At 42.0% G+C, this 25849-nt stretch overlaps 1 protein-coding gene across 1 annotated transcript; it reads left to right on the top strand.

Moving 5' to 3' along the window:
* Positions 1–114: 114 nt before the first annotated feature.
* ndufaf2 (NADH:ubiquinone oxidoreductase complex assembly factor 2) lies at positions 115–25379 on the top strand. The gene is made up of 4 exons (XM_077562306.1): positions 115–332; positions 17544–17633; positions 20368–20408; positions 24973–25379. The coding sequence occupies exons 1-4, from the start codon at positions 218–220 to the stop codon at positions 25219–25221; spliced, it is 495 nt and encodes a 164-aa protein (XP_077418432.1). The 5' UTR covers positions 115–217; the 3' UTR covers positions 25222–25379.
* Positions 25380–25849: the final 470 nt, after the last annotated feature.

The raw sequence follows: 25849 nt of genomic DNA, 5'->3' as shown, positions 1-25849 counted from the left end.
AAATCCGCTTTGTGACCAATCGGAACCCGGTTTGTTCAGCATTTAACCACCTGCGAACACTTAACTGGTCAACTTGAAGATGGTTGGCCAATCAGAATGCAGTTTATTCACTATTTCCCCGCCCACCGGAACCTTGCATAAACAACCCCTGTGAAGTGCGAACAGATTTATAAGGGTGCACAGAAGACAACTAAAACGTTCTCGTTTTCTTGTAAATATGAATAAATTGTTCGGCGCTTTACGGAGGACGTTCGGTGTGGTACGGGAGCACGTCGGTACGGACCACCAGGGGAATAAATACTACATTATCCCCGAAAAGAAGACATGGACAGGTAAGATATGCGTTGGTGTGCTAAATTTAGCTCGTCTAAATTATATCTAGCCAAACAAACCAGTAATGAACGCTTAAGTCGACTTACTACGGTCTTGTTCGATTCTATGAGTTCTTTTACGAATGATTTAAGATTCGTTGGTCCTGGTGCTGTCATCATTTTCATGTCTCTAAAGTTATATGGTAATAATGACTATGGTAAACTTTACCTATTTTTTTCTGAGCAATTTGGCGTCTATATATTGTGAATTTTGTGTGCATGCATGCGTGCACCCTTGGTTTGACAGTCCTTTCACCTCTGTAGTACCTCAGACCTACTGCTAGGTGGAGTCCGAGGCTCAAAAAAGATTTTATTTGCTGGTTTCAGTACCTGAAAAACAACAATACCTCAGAGGAAAGGGGATTTGGTGACTGCCGTGTCAGGGGTTTATATAATTAACCAATAAAAGACTTATTAACCCTTTTCACAATCTGTATTTCAATGTTGACCTTCAATGAAACGTTTGTTCTCGAAGCTTTTAATTATGCTTCAATCACTTCCACACTGTTCAACAATGTGATATAAAAAACAAACAAAAAAACAAGCAAAATAAAATTTTAAGATCTACTGATCTCTTGTTAATTAAAAAGTATTTGCTCATACCTTTATTTTCAATATGTGATGAAGCCCGGATTATACGCACATGTCTGGTATCATAACTGCACAAGACCAGACAAACCAATCCCTGCCAAAAAGTCATGCTTAATTTATTGGAGCCAAAAGTGAATGGAAGATTTTGCAGGAAACGGCAAGGTACTTTCTTGGCTCTACCCTGCACTTTGTGTCACTTTTCTGGCCAATCAGAAGCACTTACATTCATTAAATACAGTATTTTAGATGTACAGTTCAATGTCTATATGTGCAGTGCATGTGTTATAAAACACGTATATTGGCGATATATATCTCTTGTGTTGCAATTTTCTGCATTTGAGGGTACTATCACAAGCCTTTTTTTATCCTTCCTTTAAAAGCTAGCAATGTTTCTGCCTTTTTTCTATGGCACTGTTCCGTATGATTAAGCTTTCTGAGGTAGTATCCAAAGCCCTTTGTTTACATGCTTTGCTTCTAAGAACCCTAGTTTACTATTTGGCTCTGACAAAAAATTATATAATGAAGGTGACCCTTTGAAGATAATATCAGACCAGTTACAGTTTGGAATGATGTCTGTGATTATGGAATTCCAGGACTGTGGTGTGTCGTATAGCACCTGACACTCACTTCAACAGCCCTGTTGCACTGAAAGCAGTTGTTGTTAGTCAACAAGTATTTTATCAGTTGCATTGCACCAGGCTTTGCTGAGTTCTTTATGAAAGCCAAAGCAGATAAATCTTCCTGTTACATCTGCGATGCAGCAGGAGCTCTTTGTGAAAGAGACTATTGCAAAAAATGATTTCTAATTTTAAATGGCTGATTCAGTACAGCTGCAATTGGCTGACAAGCAGTCCCCCCTTGGATGTCCTCCATAAAATCAGCTGTGATTTGCTTCAGCACCTATGACCCCAAGAAAAGCAGTATAGAAAATGGACGCATGATTTAGCACAAGACTGTCATTTTCAGGAAGACATTTTCAGACAATATGGAGCACATCTTGATTAAATAGATGATATACAGTCATAATTAACTATTCGTGTGAAGTTATGTCTTTGTCTGGGGACAGAGGCCAGCCTCAAGCAGCCTTTGCACGCATGGTTTCATTCTGACTGAACTTGACTTTGTGCTTCACCTTTTTCTTTGCAGTTTGCCGGGGAAACTTGCGCCCACCTCATATTTATAATTCATTACAAGGCTGCGGGCTGTCAGACTATTCAAATGAGACATCACACAAGCCCATTTCCCATCACGCTACAGGCCACCGTTTGACTGGCCAATCTCAATGACTGACACCGCCGGCCTGGTGGAGAAAACAGAATACCGGATGGCGAGCGCGCACACACGAGCACATCAATGCATAGCATGACCCCCCCCCCCCCCCCACCGCAATATATGCCACCCATATTTATGTCATCTTCTTTTTCTTGCCACTCAGCCCAGTCCAGGCTGGTGGAAATAAAAGCAGATGCATTATTCAGCCCATATGTCTTGCTAAAGCGAGCTCTTTTTGATCTAAAACTGATAGGCCAAGCGTGGGCTCGGGGCCTTGAGGCTTGGACCGTGGGGCTTTTTTCTCTGCCGCATACCAGCGGTCGGTTCAGGCAGGGTGAGCGAGAGCTTTCTCCGCTCTACCTACTTCTTTCTATTCATTTGTTCATCCCCCAGTGCCCGTGGTCCATCCTCCTACCTTTATCCATGCTTTGCTGCTCCCATTTTCTACCTCTCTCGGACTGTTAACTTTAGAAAAGTGGGGCGTAAGCAATCTTGCGTGTGGTAAACTATGTATGAAGACTTTAATAGTTGTACCGAGAGAGGACTAAAAGGACACTGCCGCTTTGTTTTTACCTCAGCCAAGTGCAAAAAGCATGAGGTTGTGTTTTGATCAGTTATATTAGACTGTTATTTAGCAGAAGTACCTAAAAACTGTAACCTTTGGTACCAGCAAAATTGGACAATAAGTATATATGAAACTCTTCCAAATCATTGCTATTTAATGTTTCAACAATTTAGCTAGATAGTGAAGAGGAATAATTTTATTTTTCCTCTTTGCGTGTTCCAAAAATATGAAGACAGATTTAATGTAAGAAAAAACACCTTTGCAAAAATGATTTAATAAAAAACATAGATCTCTGGACATCGTGACAGACTCCAAAAATCACGTAACAGGTGGAATTTCAGAGTGCCGAATGTGTCTCTTCCGCGGGGAAGATGGCTTCTTATAGTTAAACAGACTCTTTCATTTGTAGACAAAACATACTCTCTGGGTACTTTTCCGTGAGCGATGGCGCAAACAGAGTCAGGGGTGTGTGTGTGTTCGAAGCAGATTCTGTTCTCAAGGACCAAATGTGTTTTCGCACAGAACACTGAGAAGGAATTTTTTTAGACCAAACAATATGTTCCAGCTTAAGGTCAAATTATACTGAGTTCAACCCTACCTCACATCTACAAAACATTTCGACTTGGTTAATATAAATAATTAAAATGTTAATAATGCATAACAATGGTTAATATATGAAATAAAGAATTTCAATGTTAATAATATCTAACAATAGTCACCTTTTGCCTTTATAGTCCACTCACATCGGGGTTAGCAAAGCTTGCAGATGGCGCGCTGGTGAAAAAGGTTTCCCGTGTGTGTCAGTTGCAGTCCACCTTTCCACCGCCCGATACTGGCTTGGCTCGTCTCCACTCAATTGACCATTTACAGAGTTCCATTCATAGGCAATGTAACCTAAATCTGTACCTAAATCGGAATGTGATGTAATCCATAAATAACTTATGCTAATGCAGCAGTAAAGACAAAATTATTGTACATGTTTGTATGGAAAACACTTCTAGTCTATAAATATAAAAAACTAGATGAAAAACAGTAAGCACTCTGGTAACAGAGTGTGATTTCTTTTGCAGTTTGGTGATGCAGTGTCATGCCGCTGCACATACCATTTCATTGCACACCATTTATAACTTCGAAACATGTATTTCTGTAGGGTCCAGCGCTAAGGCGCACCAACATATAACATTTGCCAGGGTTTGACATTAACAGTGGCCCGGGGCAATTTTGTGGCAGATGCAGGACCGGCCCGGGCCACTACACATTTCTAAGTCACTGAAAATTTGCAGTCGCCATAAATGGGCCAAAAGTGCATTTTCGATTCGGGAACAAACACATTTTATCACCAAAATAACCTGGCAGAAACAGAATGTTATAATGACGCAAGAAAAGAAAAAACTGGCGCACATTTGATGAGATGAAGGGGCATGAATGGGGTTAGCCTCATGTCGCTAACTTCGACTCTGACCCTAGCACGCACCATTTCATGGCGATAATGACACCTCAGACTCTTCAAAATATAGTTGCTGTCTGCTGGAATGATGTCTATCTGCCGTACATGACATACAGTATTGTCTTTCTAATTGCTCCGGTTATGCAAGTGTCGGCGAAGTGATCGAAGCATCTTTATCTGATCTAATGAGCCATTTACAGTTTGACGGCGCAGGTCCATGTGTACATAAACAAAATAGTTTTTTGTTGTTCTTTTCCCCTTTTTTGCTGTTCGGAAAGAGTTGATAAGATTGGCTTTGTTGTCACTATATGGTGCAGATGCAGCAAAATTGAGGTTATGAAAACATAAAACACAAGCACTAATAAAATAATAATAATAATGACAAGCATACACTACTAGCTAGCAGTATGAGAATGTTCCCACAGCTCGAGAGCTTCTCGATCCCGTGTCCGTAGCTTTCTGAAAGAAATGGCAGACGGCAGTGCCTCGCTCGCTGGGTGCCATGCCAAGCGGGGACACAGGAAGAGGGAGAAACTAAGGGATGGAGCTTGAACCGTCGCCCATTTTATGTTGCATGATGAAAATGTCTCATGCAACAAACGAGGACCAGAAAGACGTAAACATCCACAACTTTACACCGATAATACTGTACTTAACATGTTGCTGTGCATATTGCGAGACAGTCTTCCAATAAATACGAGCCCATATGTCGTTTTGAAAATGTGATAAATTATGACCAAGTGTTAAGTGTTTTAGTTTAGCGACCTCTATCAGCCATGTTAAATAGCGCAAAAATACCTTGTCTGGTCGGTGCTGGATTTCATTTTCCTTTCTTTTCTTTGGTCCTTTCTCGGGTCTCCTGACGGCCTCAAGACTCTGGCTGGAAGTGTTTGGTTTAGGTGAACGCTATGGGATTTTTTAATAGGTTTTAGGTGAACTAATGAATACACACTCGCACGCACACACGCACACGCACATGCACATACACGTACAAAAAAAAAAAGAAGAAAAAAAAAAAAAAGAGAGCAATGATGATGACATGTCAAATCAGTAAAATTACCGAATGAACAATACTGAGCTCTACAAAAAAAAAACAAGAAAAATATAATAAATAAATAAATAAATAAATAGCGCAAAAATACCAAAGTGAGACTCAAACCCGGTTCGTCTGGTTGAAAGACGAGTTTATTTGACTGAGCTATTTGGCCAGTGATCGTTACAACATGTTTTGTACCGGCGTACAACCTCACTGTGCCTTTTCCTAATCTTAACCATTAAGTGTCTCATGTAAAGACGTAGCGTGTACTGTACAACCTCACTGAAAGCCTCATCCTAACCCCGACCCCTGACATCATTACTGGACTGTTAGCTCAGTAAGTTAGACGTTAGTCTTCGGACCAGACAATCCGGGTTCGAGTCTCGGTTTTGTATTTTTTCGCTATTGAACATGGCCGATAGAGGTCGCTAAACTACATTACGTGACACTTGGTCCTTTTTTGGTGCATGTTAAAACGACCAATATGGTCGTTATAGTTGGAGGACTTGTTGATATTGCCCGTAGTTGTGTGCATCACTGCCACTTACAGGTCCTACTGTAGCATTACACATTCTGACAAAATAGTCAGATGGACACGCGGCTCATCGGGCCTTGGTCGATGTCTGCTCTTCTACTTTTGTTTGTGACTATGTCCAGTCGAAGTTCCTCCGTGTCTTCATGCATACCTCTTTATTTTCATCCAGTGAGGCCGTCCTCCCCTTGGCCCCCGTTCTCCTTTTGTTGCTGCCTCTCGACTTTCCCCCCCTTTGAAGCCTTGCCAGCGAAGATTGCGATTCAGTACAGAAGAGTAGTTCAGTATGGTGGAGTGGGTTGGCTCAGCAGAGGACTTTCTTCCCCCTCCCTCCTTCCAGTGCCTCACATCAAAACGAACAGGCCTCAGTGTGAAGTGCGTGCCTGGAGTGGGAGCAACTGTAGATACCCGCCACCGCCCTATTGCCGCTCCACGGTGCCCCACTGGCTGTCCAACCGCTGGTCTTCCCGAGCCTTGTTGTTGGCTCCATCCAGCTGAATATGGAATCAATATTCATTCCGCTCTCTCTCCTGCGTTCCCAAGGCCCGGCCGGCTCTGCCTTACACTGCATGGGGCGCCGTGTCATGATAACCAGATGAAAGCCGAAGACGAACGAGCCCTCGTTCGGCGGCACGCCTGCAGCTCCCAACGCCTGCCGTCGCCTCCTTTTTATTTAGGAAGAAAAGAGGCGCGCTGACATTATCGGCCGCTGCAGGCGCATTTGAAAATAATTGCCTGTATGATTGCTATTTTTCTTACCTCTTTGAGGAGGTGTAGCCTTTTGTCTCGGGGAATCAATGGCTGCTCAATACCGGACAGAGGAAAGGCAGTTTCCTTTCATGTCTGCCTGAAAAGGGGAGTATTTTTAGCCCTATTCATTTTTAGCAGAGTCTGCCATGCAGTTTTAATCTATCGCTCCTCTCTCCCAGCGTACGGCGAATGGAAGGGATTCAGAGGTTCCTCAGAGGTGCGCCACGCTGTGTCAGAGAAAAGGCGCACCATCACTATCCCTCTGCCTTTTGTCTATTATTTATTTGATCAGCCAGCTCTCTCCTATGAAGTCCAAACTGAAAAGGCCTGCACTCGGCTATTTCAGGATGGCCAACTCTCGGGACTGCGAGGGAGGCGTGCGTTTCTGTGTTTGTGCGTTTGTATCAGCTTTGTATTTAAAAGGAATCAGCGATTGTGTGTGTGTGTTTTTTTTCCCCCCTCCCCGCTTCATGCCCTAACACACTTAACACAACAACAGATGGCCGCGTGTCATCAGAGCGTTGATTCAAGCCGCTTATTTTCATGGAAAGAGTCGCAGCGCAGGGAGACGCGGGTCCAAATGGCTGTTTATTTTGCCACAAGTCGTCCCCCGGGTGCCATGAAGGAAGGTCTACCCTTACAGTAGGACATCAAGGTGCCGTTTACCGCGGATTGGCGATGTCCAAACGCGCTACAGTAAATCACGCTAATTGATCAGCAGCTTTTGCGGTGCACAAGGTTTAAATGAAGGTTGCTTAATCGTTAGAGAGACCGCGAGTGCGTTTGGCTCATCTCGCATGGTGCCGGTTGCCAAGTGTAGGCACGTGTTTGTGTGTAAGATGGAGCATCATGGAGTGGCTTAACTACTAAATTAAAAAGGCATTTGGAAAGATGGATGCACAAGCTGAGATAAAAGGCGACACATTCCAGTGGGAGAGCATCACAAGTAGGGCAATGACACCACAGTTCAAACTTCAAGTCTTTGCCTTGAATGTGAGTATGTGCCAACTGGTCATTTCATTGGGTACTTCTGCTCACTCTAAAATGGGTTATAGTATATGCTAATACAGATAACTCTTTGACCGCCAGACATTTTCAGAAAAGGGATGCCGTGGGTGCCAGCCGATTTAAGCATTTTTGACTGATCTTTCAAGGTCCACAGAAAATTATGTGTTTGGACTATGGAAACACACATACTACCAAATGAAAGATTGGACTCTCATCTTTCATCAGAAAAAAACTTTGTTTCTACCTTATTCCGTTTTTCAGTAATCAACAATAGAAAATGGTTAGTTTCACCTCTGTTTTGAAAAAAACGTATTTTAACGTCTTTGGCACTCCTCCATAGGATTTTACTAAACGTCATTTAATGTTTTTGGCAGTCAAAGAGTTAATATGACCTAATTTTAAGAGCCAGTCAGTAAAGACTATTATCGGATGTAAAGGCAAGAAAAGCTTGGCGGCCCGCCAGGCCCTATAAAGCACTGGGGGAAACCCTGTTACCAACAATCCCAAATTTTAGACCTTTCATTACGATCGGAAATACTTTTGTGTGCACCGAGCGGTGTTTTAAGCAATGCCATTTTCCATTCTGGTCATTATTTTATTGGCCACAATCTATTTATATTGGCATCTACTTGGTAAAAGTATCCATACGTCCATTGTCAGTAGTGCTTGTGAACTGGAGTCAATCTCAGCTGACTTTGAGTCGGGGTACACCTTGACTGGTCGCCAGCCAATGGCAGGGCACATACAGTGTACTGTACGTAGACAAGCAGTCATTCACAATCACATTCACATTGATCACATCAATTTTAGAGTCTTCGATGAACCAAACATACTGTCCATGTTTTTGGAATGTTGGAGGAAGCCAGAGTACCCGGAAAAACAAGCACGGGATGCAAATTCCACACATGAGCCTCCATCCAAACCAGTATTCCAGTGCGCTGCCCTTGGAATTATTTTTTGTGTAATGAATGTTTGAATAATGTTTTCACATTAGGACGTTTTATTTAATCAATCAGATTTCAAATTCTCCTAACAGAGTCAGCTAGCTAATTAGCATTTTTCCATCTTCTGTCTGGTTGGTCAGACAAAGCCAAATTTGGCTTGCAAAGCACGTCTGTAGTCATCGACAGACATTTGATAATCAGCATCTCTGCTGATTATTCATATTGTTAGTATTTTATTGTGTTTTTGTGTAGTATTGATTGGTTTTATAATTGTTGTGAGATAGTGGTGGTATTAAGGGGTGGATTAAGTTGGGTATGGCCTAGGTATCAAGGCCCACCATTGCTCACTGAATATTTTCAGTTTCAATCCCAATCGAGAATTATTACGATGAGGCAAGGCGTCCAATGATTTATATTAACTACTTTCTGCAAAAATGCGATTCACCGACCGAAGCGCTTCGATCTCAGATGGGCCGGCAAGATGTTGTGCCACCCGAGGGGGCTTCCTGTCACGAAAGGTCCCAACTGGCACACAAGAAGACAGCCCCTCGCCGCTTATTCTGAATATTTTAATGAAGCAGACAGGCATAGAGGAATAGGGAGTGATAAGGCCCAGTGTGGTAGAAAGGGAAGGAGGGTGCGGTGAGTGACAAAGAACAAGGGGGATGCTGACATCCATGGTGAAATTACAGAGCGGATGGGATGGAGGGTAAGAATGGTGAAAGTGAAAGGAGGCTTTTTGACAGAAAGAGGGTGAAATAAGTGGGTGGAACGGGCAGACGGGAGAAGGTGGAGGCAGGTTAATGGAGGCGGGGGGTCTTGAGGTGCAATGGAAGGAGAGGAAGGGGGTCGGATGAGTTTGATGGAGGTGAATGGAAAGGGGTGGACAGCTCTGTGTATGGACATCGCACACAGTGGGCACACAAAAGGACGCTGACTTCCTGCCTCACCACAATCGTTTTCCCTTCCCTCCACTGAGGAGACTTCAAGAGGACTGGTGGTCTTAAGCAAGCGGGGGCACCGTATCCCTCCTCCCCACAAGCGTGCCTGCGTTTAGTTAAAAGTGACACTCAGGGGAAATCAGCATTCTTTTCTTTTTGACTTGTATATGAATTATTCTGCTTTCCGCTGCTGTGAGTCGCTCAAGCCTCAGCGGCTTCAGCGGCGGCAGGGACAAACAGAATGAGGGCTGAATTTAAAAGTATGGAGAGAAGAAAAAAAAAAAAAGTACAAGCGGCAGCAGGCCTACTTTACGCCTAAGCTCCTCCTCTCTCCACAGTGGATGCAAAGCAACGCTTGGCCTTTTCCTTCTAAACCTCTCTCTGCGTCACAAGGCTCACAGCTAATAGGTAACCATGGTTACAGGCCTCACACATCCCCTCCCAGTTAGATTAGAGATTGGAGGCAACAGAGTCAGGATTGGTACCTGGTTTCCCTGGTATCACTGATGCTTATCGGATCACTCCATCTTCATAAGGCCGTCCAATACCATGCGCCCATTGGTGCCCATTCTCTCGGAATGAAATAAACTAGACCCTGTGCAGGCTTACAGATGGGCGTCTTCGTAATGCCTATTTGTTCCGCCTGTATTCCAGTTTAGTTCGGTTCCCCATGGCATTGTTTAAATTAGGGATTCTCTGATCATCTGCTATTTCTGATACCCATCATCCATGAGTAAGATCTGCCGATCACTGCCGATACCGATACTGTAAAATGTTTTGTTTATTTCAGAGCTGAAACTAACTCTTCTTTTATAATCGATTCATCCAACCATTTTATTCCGTTTATCCGAGCTTTGGTCGCGGGTGCCGTAGCTTTAGCCAGGTAGCCCAGATTTCCCACTCCCCAGCCACTTCATCCAGCTCTTCCGGGGGAGGATCCTGAGGCATTTATTCCATTTATTTTATCTTCAGTCATTATTTCCATTAGTTGATGAATTGAATTGATCATCTTAGAATTTTTTCGAGTTCATGAGCTATTGCTTGGCGATATTCTGCTTTGTGTTGTGACTCTTGAGCTCAAATTTGAGTTAATGAGTTAGCTTCATATGCGCTGAGAATGAAGTGGGGGAAAAAATTTAGTAATTCAGCTATTGTAATGCCCTCACATGTGGGCAAGGGGAGCCACAGTCACCGGTGCACTTTGAGGTGTTTGTTGAACGGAGAAAATAGTCAACCTCGCAATTACAACATGATGCTGTTGAGCATAACTCACATCTAGATGCTCAAAACAAACAAACCTTTTCTAGATCCTGACGTCAATCACCAAGCCACGCCCCTCAAAGGCACCCATCCAGCACACGAATACTACAATGTGTACAGTAATTACACTTTAAAATTTAAATGTGTTTTTGTCTCAGTTTCACTGTATGTTTTTTTACAATACGTTTTTTCTTCATTAACAACACACAACAATTGGTGTTTTCCGCCGGACTACCCCAATAATCCCATTTTGCGATGCCCAGCTTCAAAGCATCTGAGTTATTCAAGGGAGCTGCCGTTTGAAATATGCGCCTGCTTCCCCACTTTTCACCCCGCTGCGAGTCAGGTGCATCTCCGGCGAGGCGTTGGTCCACCCGTCAGAGAGAGATGATTTGTTTATCGGTTTCTCTCCAGATGTTTCCAGTCGGGTTGTTTTCCCCTTCGCTGACATCTGCGGGAGTCATCAAAAGAGTGAGCGCTTGACAGTCTAGAGACGCCCGCCTCGACATTGCAGAGGTGAAGAAAAAAAAATACTCATAGGTCGTCCCCGGCGGGAGTCACCTGGGAGATGATGTGTCAAGTTGGGGGTTGGGTGTATGTGTGTGTGTAAGAGACAGTGGCTGAGCTGGTGCAGGTGATGGAGTTTAGCAGGGTGTATCCAGGGTTCAAAGAGCAGCCCCCTCAGAGCACACACGCGGCGTCTTATTCTCGCGGAAGGCGTGCCTGACATTCGATTGGCACACTGCCACGGCAAACCCCCCCCCATCTCGCCTCCTTCGCCGCCCCACCCCCTAGTCTCCTCCCTCCCTAGCTCCCCTCCCCCACCCGCGGGCTCACAGATGAGTTGCACTCAGACAGGTGAGATGGCTCATGAATATTAATGTGGCGGGATTTCATTCCTACAGCTGCTGGAGCTCCTCCCCCAAACCCCCGCCTCGCCGCCTCCTCTTTGCCTCCCCGACGCAATGCTGCTGTTTGTCCTTCACGGTGAGAGGCAGCGCCCTCGCTCCCGTCCCTCAGGTTAATCGGCCCGTTCGCCAGCCTACGTGTGTGCATCTAAGTGCGTGCGTATTGGTAAGTACTGTAGGTTCCCCCTAGTGAGTGATGAGGAGGCAGAGCTGTCACAAGGGTCCCGCTAAAATCCAGAGCTGCTAACACCCTTCATGCCTCTTTCACCTCTCTAAAAGGGGGAGGGGCCACTCAACTCTCCCACTTTAACTCGATGACCCCAAAAAATGCATGAAGTCAGTCATTAGACTGAAATACTGTATGATCATTGAGCTGTAAACTGGAGGTTTTCCTCCGTCTGGGTGCACTAGAGGACTTTAGCAGTATAGGGAAACACACTCTAAAAAGAGGATTGTTGAACCAATTTAAGATTACAAATTGAGTTGTTGACCAACTAAAGAAAAATCACTTCAAGTGGTAGTAACACATGATTAAATAGTGAATATATAAAGTTTACGTAATTATGAGTTCATTCAACTTAATATATTCATGAATTAAGTTAATCGAAAGTGACTCCAATCCAAAGTAATACGTTTTATGAACTCATAAGTACTTAAACATAATATATTCTAACTTAATTCAATCGTGTGTTACCACTTGAAACAATATTTTTTTAAGTAGGTCAACAATTCAATTTGTAATCTTAAATTGGTTCAACAAAACAAAAAAAGCTAACTTTATGCTCGGCAAAATGGATGGATGGATAGATTTTCATTTCCTGTAGTCATAGAACGAAAACAAAAACAAAAAGTCCACAATGTAAGCTCCATAAAATGAGCTGAACTGGTTTTAAAAGTGCCCTGTGATTGGCTGGCGACTAATCGAAGGTGCACCCTGCAGCTAAGTCAGCTAAGATCGGCTCAAGCTTAACTTTGAACAAGTACTATAGAAAATAGATGGATGGATGATTTTTTATGGATTTCCAGGCAATTTTGACATAATAATTATATGAAAAAACAACAACACTATGCATCATGCGGAATAATATATTTTGTTGCCAGACACACTGTGACTTGTCAACCTCTGGTCCGCGGCCCGATACTGGTCTCTGGGCCATTTGGTAGTGGGCCACACAGAGGGGGGGAAAAAAATAATAAGAATAATTTTGTTTATAAGCACAGCGTATACGTCTTTGGTTTGCAAGTTAAACAAGAAGTAATAATAAGCTTAGTAAACAATAAGCAGGCCAACGTACCACCATGATGATGAGATGTAATTGTAATGCAACTCACTAATAGAAGTAATATATAGCAATCATTATCTATATCTGTATTATATTATTCCGTTCATCTAATTGTCAATAAAAAGCCTCCATTAGATTGTTGTAAAAGCTTTTCTAATTAAAGTTTAAGTACAGGAAATGTTGGATTTTCAGCAACCAGCAACTTAATGTGATTCACATGCAAGCTATTAAAGTCTAAATGGAAAATCCACACAACACTGTTAATGCTTATACACTTTCTCATCTTGTCCTTTGGTTTTATGGCCTTCTTCATACCAATTCAGTGAAGACAGGTCAAAGTCAACCTATAATGGTAGTCTGCTTTTCAGGCATACAACAACACTCATAACTGTTGTTTGAAAATCATGCAAAGTGAGTGAAGCCTAGCAAAAACGATTTCCAATTTTTTTTTATTTACTTATTTTTGTTTTACCATAGTGATACCTTGACTAACCCACCTTACAAGTTTTTTGTGCTTCAGTTTTGGCACCAGTGACGAGGTGGGGGGAGCAAAAGTCTCCAATGCCCTTTCAGGCTTTGAGCCGTATGAACAGTCAAACACACAAAATGAAAACACTCACAAGCACCTACAATAAGACAAAACTCACATAAAGAGATATAACTCATGTGCACAGTTGTTGGGACTTCTGGCTTGTCCCAGCATTTTAATAATTTTTTATATATTTTTTTAATAAAACTAGTTAATTCCATTATATTCTATTTTATTATGCTGTAATACAATGTAGTGCTACTTGTGTGTCCTCTAACCTCATGATCCTAATGTTCCATGCGGTATATCTGGTCGTGACAATTTATTTTTATTTTTTTTTATATATAATTTTTTTTATTAAATTTTCTTAAAATCTACTTGGGTGGCCCACCCAAGTATTAACATGGTGAGGGAAACACTGAATAAATAACGGAAAAACATAAGTGCTTAACAAAAACACAATATATAAACACAATTTAATTTTGTAAGAAGGTATTTGATGTGATTAAGACTTAAAATAAAATGAATGCATCACAATTTTTCAGCTAAATGTAAACTCTAGGGAATTAACTGTCATATGACAAGTAATAACGCAGTTAGGCCAGTGCTGATATTTAGCTATAGAAGTGTAACCTCACAAGCCAGATTGATAATTGTGATTCACTCAAAGGGAGTTCTTCACATTATCATGAGTCATTAAATCACATTATATGATGGTATTCTCGTAATATTTGTGAACAAATACCACGAGAATTCAGCTTGCTGGCAAGGTTAACATAAGTGTTGTTCACTCAAATTAATAAGTCAAAGCTACAGAATATGTTAAAAGACCTTCACTGTTTTTTGTTTTTTTTCAATTTCATTATGGCATCTTCTAATCATAGCGTTTTAAATCCTGACATGCAAATCTAAAGGATGCTAATATATATATATTTTTTTTTTTATCACAGTGAGATATAGAAATTAGAGCAATGGTTATGCTCACAGTTTTAACAGCTCTCTTACAAATGCACCCATGTTGAGCATTGTGGATATTTGTGCTAACTTCAAAAACTTGAGGAACAAGCCACTGTAAAGCATTTTTAAAAATTTTGACAACTTCTATTGCATCATTTCCAATGATGGTTGCGTAACCACGGCCTGCTCGTGTTTTTTACACAGCTGTCCTAGATGTGAGGTTACCAGCAGAGCACCAGTCTCGCTCGCCAACCTCCCCTCCTCCCGCCTCCAGTGTGTGTACACGGTGGGAGGATCAGCTGCGTTTCATCAATATATGTACATACTGTATATGTTAGTCAAATCCGTGGATAAATGCCTCGGTGGGCACAGGGGGTTTAGTCATGCTGAAAAAGTAACGAGACAAGAGGAGAACCATGTCGGAACAGGAGAATGCAACTTAGTGGAGGGAAGCGTTATCGACGGGGTACTCGCTTCCCTGTAAGCGTATTAGTTCGGCATTAGCTATAGCGCAACGCGTTGCGTGTGGGGGCTGTGTCATAATTGTACCGTTTCTGTACCGCTGCCACCCACACCTAATGCAAATATGGATGGGATCAGTTTATAATTAGCATACCTGTTAAATGTATTTGCTCGCCGCGCCTGGAGACCGCAGCCTTTTGTTTGCTGGCACTTGTTTTTGTTCTGCAATCATGGAAGGTGGGTAGGAGGTGGAGGTGGACTCGCTGGGCTGGGGGGCATGTTCTAGGAAGCAATTTCTCAGAAGACATCTGACGTGAGGATCTGAGAATCTGTCCAGTTTACCCCCCCCCCCCCCCCCACATCCGAACCTGTGTATCAGGAAATAGCTGTGGAGCCTATGAGGCCCTTTAGTGACAATCTAGTGGGAACCAAAGCAGAACCAAAGCAATGCTAGCCTAATTAGCTGACCTGATTACTATATAGGCGGGCACATAAAGTATAGAGTCAATCTCTTAAGGCGCAATTACAGAAGTGTATAAGCACGGAAACAGCTTTTGTTCTCTCGCAGCGCAACAGTAAACATGTTAAGAGGATGCTAGCGCAACAACCAAATAATATTTGCGTCCAAAAATTTTAAAATGCCAATCTTGACTTAGTTGTAATGTCTTAAAGCATGTTTATTGAACAATTTTTCAGGCTTTTCAAAATGTATATATAGATATTTTATCTTAGAGAATAGACATCCTTTTAAATTTCAAACTAAATGTTCAGGGGGCTCCCAAGCACGTCTTAAAAAGTTCAATGGAAACTCAAATAAGCAAGGTGAAAAGGTGGTGAAGGATTCTGGTTGGTGGCCTGGTGGGTGGTGTCTGGCCGGTGCTGGATTTCACTTTCCTTTCTTTCCTTTGGTCCTTCCTCGGGTCTCCTGACGGCCTCACGACTCTGGCTGGAAGTGTTCGGTTTAGGTGAACGGTATGGGATTTTTTAATAGGTTTTAGGTGAACTAATGAATACACACACGCACATACACGTTCTCACCCACATACAAAAAAATATTTATATATATTTAAAAAAATAAAGGAGAGCAATGATGATGACATGTCAAATCGGTAAAATTACCGAATGAACAATACTGAGCTCTCCAGAAAATAATATAAAAAAAATAATAATAAAAAAATATATATATATATATATATATATATATATATATATATATATATATATATATATATATATATATATATATATATATATAAATAAAATCAAAAGTTTGATTTGCGACTTGTCCAAATTCTTGGCCTTGGACCCATGAGAACTCCAGATAAGACCAAGTCAACCAAGTCAAAAAAAAAAAAAAGGAAACTCAAATAAGCAAATACCATAGCTCTCTGTCTCTACAGTTTTCTGCAGTAAATATTTTTTTCCAAAATGTAAAAATACCTTAAAACCTAAACTTTCACATTTCTTTGTTTTAATGTCGAACAAAAACAAATGGTTCAGAAAGTTCCCAGGGTCAGCAGCATCTCATAAAGTTAACAAAACTTTAAATAGTTCCCTGAGATTAAAATGGCTTTAGATTTACCTTTATAACGGCTGTCAGATTATTTTTGCCGATATTCGTCAAAATGTCCAATAATCGTCTATCCCTACTCTTCGGCCCACTCGACATCACCTGGACGTGGGGGAAGTTTTGCCTTCAGTTGGAAAAGTGTACCAAACGGCGCTAAATGCTTCATGCCCTTGTCCATGAATCCTCGCACCACAGCAATTCACACATTAAGGCCATCAGTCCGCGTCCAGTCAGCTGCCCGCCGGAGAGCCTCATGGAATCCTGACAGATTGTTTGTGTTTTGGAGCGTGTTTGTTTTCCTTGCCAGTCCACTTCTCGCGTCCTAGCCATGTTTTGCCATGCATCATCACTCTCTCTCTCTCTCGCTCTCTCTTTCGATGACTGCCTCCTTTTTACCTCCTACCGCCCATACTTTCTCATGAGGGGGGGGCGGCGGACATGCGACTACCTGTGAGAGGGGAATCTGTGGAAACAAAGCACTCCCGGCGCCTTATAAAGCCGCACCGTTGTTTTGTTTCATTCTCTCACTCTCTACCCACCCTCCTCCTTCATCGCCATCTCCATGTCATTGTATGCCAGCCAAACTTGCCTAATCAGCAGATTTTCTACCAAAATAATTGGTGGCGGCCTTGCTGCTGGCGAGCCTCGTGCCATACACAGATAGGGAAAAGGAGCACTTAATATTCCGCACGGCTCGTGCCTACCCCCTCCTTCTCTACTGTTCCCTGTGATATCTGACCTCTTTTGTCTCCTGCGCGGCTTGATGTTGATTTTGGAGGGCATTGTTAGCCGCGGCGCCGCCATTGGTAGAGCTGGTCGGCGAAAGGCGGTCGGTTGAGGGGGGGGGGGGCCCATGGTTGGTCGGGTGAAAAGGAGCTTCATTTGCATAAAGGCTTAGCCCAGATTTGGAGCCACTCAGTGAGATCTGAGGAGAAGGGCCCGGGGGCCACGAGGTAATCATCCATGGCCTGTCACAGCGCTGTCATTCCTCTGTGTATTTATATGTGTGCGCGGGGGGGTGGCTTGTGTATGTGTGTGTGCGTTTGTGTGTGACTCGTCATTGTTGTTTGTTTGTACCACTTTGCATCATCTCGTGCGCCCTCTCCTTTTGTTCCAGGGAGACTCGTCCGTGCCAAGAGGATGGTGGAGGCCCCAAATCCCACAGAGTGCGAATATATAGAAGGAAGTATACCCATTGAGTGGGATGGTGAGTGTCCATACCTCTCTAAGCATCCAACCCAGGCCTTCGCTCATGTCTTTCCTCTTTTAATTCCACCCTCGCACTGAAAGATGGGGGTTGGGAATGTACTTTTTTTTTTTTTTTTTTAATCAAAGACACCTTCTGCCGGCGTGCCGGTAAAATAGCGTTCCTTACAAGTGGATACAAACGGTTCCCTCTGTCTCAGGCTGGCTTTATCCACCTTAAACCCCTCATCCCGCTTCGCCCCATCCCTCATGCATTTTCATCAGCATGCAAATAAGAAAAGGGATAAAAGAGGGCCCAGAATCCCCCGCGCTAGCTGGAGGAAGAGTTAGAGAATTTCTGTCTCGCTCTCGCTCTCTCTTTGGCTTCCTTGAACCTGCTAGGCTATGCAGCCAGCTCAGCCAAAATAGAGCATTAAAAAAAAGAAGAAGAAAGTAGGGGGGTATGACAGACAGGAGAGAGGAGATAGAAGGACAAAGGTACTGATGGTGTGTGTGTGTGTCTGTCAAGGAATGAATTGGAATGCGCAATTCTGAAAACACGGTTACCGTACTTACTGTTTTTTATGTGACTGTTTAATAGGGGCGTTAGAAAAGATCGATTCGGCAATGTATCGCGATATTACAGAGCGCAATTCTCGAATCGATTCGATATGCGTCCGATTCGATTTTTAAACATACATTTTTTATGGGAATATTCAACAAAACGTCTTACTTAGGGTTAGGATTCACACATTAAGCATGGAAAAATGTTATGTTAATGGAACATTAAGACTTCATATTTTATTTCAGTGCTGTTCAGACATGCAACCAGTTTTTTTTAAATGCAGTGGCTCAGTTACAAGCCTGAATTTTCAGATAGACAAATACATTTTCATACAAATCTTACAGTGTACATGTTCAAGTTTACTGATGAGTATTTTCTAAATTTGAGTTTAAAAAAATCGCAACAATCAATTTATAGATTCGCATCGGGATTAATCGGTATCGAATCGAATCGTGACCTATGAATCGTAATACGAATCGAATCGCCAGGTACTAGGCAATTCACACCCCTACTGTTTAATATTTATTTATTTAACTTTCCGAAAAATTTAATTCACAATTTGTATCTCTTCAATAGACATTTTTACCATGACTTCGCACGTACTTCTGACTGAGTAGCAAAAGTGATCTCCAATGGTTCTACCAGTAAACAAGCTTTTACATGTCATTTGTCCAAGGCAAAGTGAAAAGCAGGGCTAATATATGGGGGCCCTGTAGTGTAAACCAGTGGTCCCCAACCTTTTTTTTCCACCACAGACCGGTTCATACAAGTCCACGCAAATCCACTATGTATTTTTATGTACCTGTACTAGCAGCACAAACACCATAACAAGGGTAACAAGTACGCTTTAATATGGTGAGGTCACTATGGTAATGCTTGTAAATAATACGAGCAACACAAAACTGGGGTATTTTGTAGATATAACAATAAATGTGAAACTTTTTTTTCAATTATCAATAAAAAAATATCAATTAGCATCAGCGCTACACGACTGAGATCATTAGCATCTTGACATGCGTCAAGATTCCGTCGTAAACAGAGAGAATCCGGTCACTTTTCAAAATAAAATATTTCTAAGCCTCAGCTTATATCTATTAACCAGAAGTACAGTAAGTTTATTTATTCTTTCAACTGCGCGGTGGCGTGGTTGGAGACCACTGGTTTAAAACACAACAGCAAATAACTAAAACTTAAAAGCACAATGGCAAGTTAAAAAAACATGACAACAATTCAAAGCATGGCAATGAATAACTAAACACAACAACAGTTAACTATTGACAACAGCAAATTAAAAAAAACAAAATAACAAACCTTATTTTCCAACTGGAAGAAGTAGATGCATGGGAAAAAAAGACTCATCGCTGAATTAGACTATATGCCACGGAGGAGGCGGGACTTCCAGGTTTTCACCCATCAACTTTGTCCCCGTTTCCAGTTTGCGACGTGTGGGCCGCGTCCCAGTACTTGCGCGTCCGCCTTTGTGCCCCTCGGTTGCGCGGTCCCGTAGACGGGTGCGAGGCTACGAGTGTGTAGTGTCTGTCTCAGTGTCCGAAGCATTTCAGATAGCCGAGACGCCCTCCCGCGGAGGAGCGGGAGCGCGCGGTTGCGGGGCTGAGTGGTGGGGATGCGAGTGTTGGAACGTGGCCAGCAGTTGCCGGAAACGACGCTGATGTGTAAAAGTCGGAAGTCCGTGGACAGTCCTCTCGTCCTTCGACATTGTAGACCCATAATAAGTATGCCCAAAAAAAAATCCAAAGAAAAAGAACAACGGTAGCTTAGACTCTAAAATCAAAAGTTTGAATTATTTTTATTTTTTTTAAATTACAAAAAAAAAAGAAAAAAAAGAGAGAGCTGATGACATGTCAAAATCGGTAAATTTACTGAATGAACAATACTGAGCTCTCCAGAAAATAATATAAAAAAATAATAATAATAAAAAATATATATATATATATATATATATATAGATATATAGATAAAATCAAAAGTTTGATTTGCGACTTGTCCAAATTCTTGGCCTTGGACCCATGAGAACTCCAGATAAGACCAAGTCAACCCCAAAAAGTTGCAGCGCCTAAAAAAAAGAAGAAAAAAAAAAAAGGTCTGCTGCTGCTTTTAAATATGACTGCAGGTTTGTGTGGGTGTTCTCACTATCTGTATGTATTTATTTATTTCTTTTTTATTCCTGCAGCTTGGATGCGAGGCAGACGGAAGGAGCCTCCCTGTGTAGAGGTACGTGTCCCCAGCCACCACCCAGCAGCAGCAGCAGCAGCAGCCTCCCTGCTGTGATGATGCTCGGACTCTTGGGGGGGGTTCGGCTTTCAAGGGAAAGGAGACACTTTTGATTTGTTTCCTTTCTTTCGCTTTCTACCGAGGAACGTTTGGGAGCGGCTTTAAAATAAACACCGTGAAAGGTTCTGAGAGAACCTTGTCCTGGTTAAAGCCAGTGGCAGTACAATACTTCCCAAAGTCTAAAATTAGCCCTTTACTATATGACTGTAAAAATAATAATAATAAAAAAAATATAGGCGGAAGGAGCTAAACACAGGAATGGTGTTTTTTTTAAATATTTTTTCATCTCGTTTCAGTTTAGTTTAGCGAAATCCTCCAACTGTACTATTAAGAACACAGAGGCAAGGAAGGCATCTGATGTGGCAAAAGACAAAACAAAACACAGATCTCAAATTACAGACAAATTATTGTGGATAAATGAAAAAAGAGCTTGTTGGCGATTGTGTTAGTGATGATCTAATATGCAAAAAAAGCTAAAAATTTGCACGGTGATTTGGTAGGGAAAACCTCGTTTAAGCCCTAAAAAAAAAAAAAAACAGTCCCTCGCCATTGTGAGGCTTCAAACAGGATCTTCTCAGAGAAAAGAGGCCACTGTTGTTAAAGTATTGCAGAGAGTCGGCAGCGGGTTGTAAATGTGATACAGAGGGACTGGATGAGTCACAGAAAGGCATCAAAGTGAACGTCCTTGGAAAGTAGTGGTGGATTCGTGAACGCAGTACCTGCTTTTGGTCCTGGCACAAGAGTTGAGAATGACCTTGTTCTGAAATTTCACCCAAAAGCAATAAAATGAATGAAACAAATGAATATTAGAGTAGACTAGCACCAAAATCTTGATTCATTATTCTTATTGATGCCAGAAAATGTACTCATTGCCTTTTTACAGCAGCATTCGCTGGTGGACGTTGCCATCCATCCCCCTATTCATTATCTGACCCACTTATCCTCATGATGGTTGCAGGAATGCTGGAGCCTATCCCAGCCATCTTCGGGCAGTAGGCGAGATACACCCTGAATTGGTTGCCAGCCAATCGCAATACTTTTAACACCGCAAAAGTTTTTCTTTTTAATTTAAAATGGCTTGAACCGGGATCCCACGCTGCATTGTGGCCAAATGTAGAATCCGGGTCCGTTTTTGCACCTATTGGTGTTGTAGATAATCAATCGTTGTTGCTGCGGACCAGCTGCATCCTAAAGCTAAGATTGCTAGCTAGCTGGGAGGCTGAAGTTGGCTAACACCTGTGGTTGAGTGACTGAACAGCAAAGTAATGGTCGAGGACTTGAGACATTGCCGAGATGGGCTTCATTGACCGTAATTGCTGAGCAGTTTTTTTTTAACTCTCATTAGCTGGCTAACTTTTCCCTTACACGCCCACACATTTACAAACTTTGTTGTAGTGTAATTTGTTTCAGGGGCTGGAACTGATTAATTTTACTCCCATCCATTTTAATGGGGGGGGGGGGTCTTTTGTCTGGTAACAGATTAACTTTGTGAACCGAGATTTTACTGTACTTAACTCATTCACTCCCAGCCATTTTCACTGAAGCAACCCCCTTTGCTCCCGTCTGTCTTACTGGATTTTGACTGATTTTGCAAGGCCCACAGAATATTGTGTTCTATTGCTATCAAAACATGGAACCTACCAAAAGAAAGATTAGAGTCTCTTCTTTTATCAGTAATTAAAAAAAAAAAGGTATATTTCTATCTGTTTCCGTTTTGCACCAATTATCATTCTAATGTAGCTAAATTTCATTATTATTCACAAATCTGTCTGTTTTACTGGATTTTGACTGATTTTGCAAGGCCCCATAATATTGTGTTCTATTGCTATAAAAACATGAAACCTACCGAAAGAAAGATTAGAGTCTCTTCTTTTATCAGTATTTTTTTTTTAAAGTATATTTCTATCTGTTTCCGTTTTGCACCAATTATCATTCAAATGTAGCTAAGTTTCATTATTATTCACAAATCTGTTTAAAACAGTAGGGAAAATAGCTCTTTGCAACATGGCCCTGGTTGATCTCTTATACTCTGCTGACACCTGCTGGACGTTTTTGTAATAACTACGCTCTAGCATAAAAAAAAACAAACAAACGTATAAATACGTCTTTGGGAGCATGCTAATATTTAAAATAGAACCTGTTTTGGGGAGCAAATGAGTTAAGTAGATGAGTTGAATCTGTACTTTGAGTTTTACTAGAGGCTTTTTGATGATCTGTTTTTCTTTTTTAGCTATGAGGTGTGAGCACTGTTGCCCCCCACCCGTTGTTAAAGCAGAACTCTTAATTGTCCGTTGAGTGTGAATGGGCGTTTGTCTGGATGTGGCCTACGATAGGCTGCTGACCAGTCCAGGGTGTACCTCGCCTCTCACCCAAACTCATCTGGAATTGCCTCTATCTCACCCGCAACCCTAATGAAGCTAAGCGGTATTGAAAGTAGATGGACGGACGGATGGTGAAAGCAGAAGGCCTGTCTGTGTCGTTTGGCCTTTTTTGTTCCCTGGCGCTCTCCTAGATGCGAATGCTGAAGGCTGCTCCTTTCTTTCTACCGCTCCCTCGTGTGGCTCTCCCTGGGTTTTAATTGCTCTTTAAACGCGAGAATGCTGGAAACGGTTTGGGCCCCGTAACGCAATGTGGCTCTATATCGGAAATCCCTCGCTCACTGGTTGTGTCGTCTCTCCTTGCCAACGGGCCTGTGCCATCCTTACCCAGCGTCGTGCCAGAACATTCTATTCCAATTTCCTTTGCCTTGTGTCCGCTCGTCGACAGCTGGACCGACCAAGGCTTCACTCCCGGCACATTTAGCCTAAACCCCCCTGTCACCCCCCCCCCCCCCTTCTCTTCCCAGTCCAAGTCCGACATAAATTGATTGGATTAAATCCTGTCATTAACAGGCTGGAAAAGCAGCTTGGTATGTTTGTCTCCGCTCTCCCCCCCAAAGTGTCGCTTTTTTGGCCACGCCGCTCGCTTTTCCAGGCCAGCGCGCCGCAGCAGCCCAGTCGGCGCGGCCTTTTTATGACATGGCTCAAGTGATGGGGGGGTGGTTTAGAGCAGGAATGTTAGTTGAGCCGGTCTTTCCAAGCGTGGACAATTAGACGTTTCACTCATTGTAATAAAGGTCCTACTTCATGCTCGTTTGTTCCTGGCAGTGCCACGTTGATTTGTATGTTTTGTTTTTGTTTTTTTTTGTGAACAGATGCCGCTTTGAATACAAAATAAAGGAAAAGCGGAGTAAGGATTCTTTCTCTCTTACACGCTCTCTAGATATGATTGGAAAAAAATAATCTGGAACACAAAAATAGTGAAAAACATTTCAATCTCCAGAATTCAGTTCTTTTTTTTCCTTTGGTTGCTTTTTCTGTATTTGTGTTTTATTTGTCAGGACTACAAATGCAAATGAGCAGTTTGGCTAAATGTTTACAGATATGTACATTGTGATCAATGTACACTGTCTATCCAAAAATACAACAAAGTTTAAATATTTAAAAAACTATCTGATAAAGTGACACTGATGTAAATAAGATGGGCTCACACAGTGCCATCTACTCACCGTAGGAAAAAGTGACACCACTGGTGGCCATCTTGCGTTGCCACATGCTAAGCGCACCTCACTCGAATACGCTGATTTCTCTTGTCTCTACGGCAAAAAATACCACAATGTGTGCCATATGGTTCTAACAAAAAGTCTGGGGGATTGAATATCTGCAAGCGTTACTCAAAGATTTATTTGCATGATGTTTTCAGAAACATCAACCATGAAATGACTGCCCATCAGGAAATAATTAGCGGCGAAATGTAAACCTCACTTCTGTAAGTCATGATTCACAAAGCTGACATAATTTGGTCGATGCAAACTCTGAAGTTTGCTCTCATTATTCCGTACAAGGATCCTGTAAAACACGCACTGGTAAGTGTTTCAGTGAATTTGAACAGAAGTTGTCAGTAACAGTGGCAATGCAAGATGGCTGCCCTTTTGGCTTCAGCCGCGAGAAGCTAATTGTGAGTCCATTTTGTATACATCAGTATGAAGTGACAACTTATGTTTGATAGCCTAGCTTTAAGTGGCTAACTTTAGACTAATACATTTTGACAATTTAAATGGAAGGGGGGGAAATTTGTGTTGCAGACTGAGATGTATGTGGTTGATTCTCAGCTAGGAAGTAGCATCATCCCTTTTTCAGGTTATAGTAGTGGTTCTTGATTGACAGTGGAATGAAGACAATAACTTGATTTTTCACAATTGAAACCGCATTTTTTATACTTGGCATTTAAACATTTAAGTTTGACAGGATTGTGAAGGTTTTTATTTTTGCTTTACAGGGCATCTTTCAAGAGTCCCAAGTCCACTTGACCATGATTAATTCTGGGGTGTAACGCGACTATGGTTATATCTTGCCAAACAAATGTTTTTAAAACCACACCGCAACAACACTTCAATGCAGTATTCCTGAATAATCCAATTCATGCCAGCTGTTCACCAAATGATGATCTGTGTGCATTTACGCAGGAGCTGGCAAAGAACGAGTCCTACAGGGAGCAGATCAAGCTGAAAGCCAAAGAGGTGGAGGAGAAAGACTTGGCCCTGAAAGCGCAGGAATACGAGGAAGGCCTGGTGGCGACGCCGTCCCGGACTGTGGCCGCGGGCCATGCGGCCGCCACCAGCTTTGGCAAGCAGGAAATCAGCGAGGAGCCAACCAGCACCGCCAACACCTTCCAGCCGGGCTCCTGGCGGCCTAATCCCAAACAGGATGCCTAAAGAGACAGCGGTATGGACTCTGACTATTTGGCCGTAGAATCCAATCCAATAGAAAGGCGCTTTTCATACGGCTCTTGTATCAGATCTTTGATTATGCTAATGAAGTAGCAGGTGAGTGTGTTTAATGTTGGTGTGTCAATAAACAATAGGAACATTAATTGCATCCTGTTTGAGGCACTATTGTGTGTCCCCAAAATTAGAAAGATATGTTTTTTGATGCTGTTTAACGTGTTTTGACAGTGTCAAAAGTTTAGTTTTATCTGTGTCACCAAAAATGCATTTAGCCGTACATTTTGGCTTATGTAAATATAGACATAAAATCGTAATAGATTCAATTGTTCACTCTTAACGTGAATGACGTCAAAAATTCATTTGAACTATTCATATTCATAAAAAAGTTATTGTACATTTAGAACAGATATAACATTTGTTATTAATCGTGAGTTAACTATTGAAGTAATGTGATTAATTACAATAGAATTTTTTTATCGCCTGACAGCCCTAATTTTTAGTTGTCTTTTTTCTTAAAAAAAAACAAAGATTATTTTTAAAAAAATCTAGGTTTATATACTCTTGTTAACAAAAGTGGGAAAAAAATGTTAAACTAATAGAAATCGTTCAAATGAAT

Source organism: Vanacampus margaritifer, chromosome 3 (assembly GCF_051991255.1).
Source record: "Vanacampus margaritifer isolate UIUO_Vmar chromosome 3, RoL_Vmar_1.0, whole genome shotgun sequence".
Classification (NCBI taxonomy): Eukaryota; Metazoa; Chordata; class Actinopteri; order Syngnathiformes; family Syngnathidae; genus Vanacampus; species Vanacampus margaritifer.
This window is presented reverse-complemented; position numbering and strand designations above follow the sequence as displayed.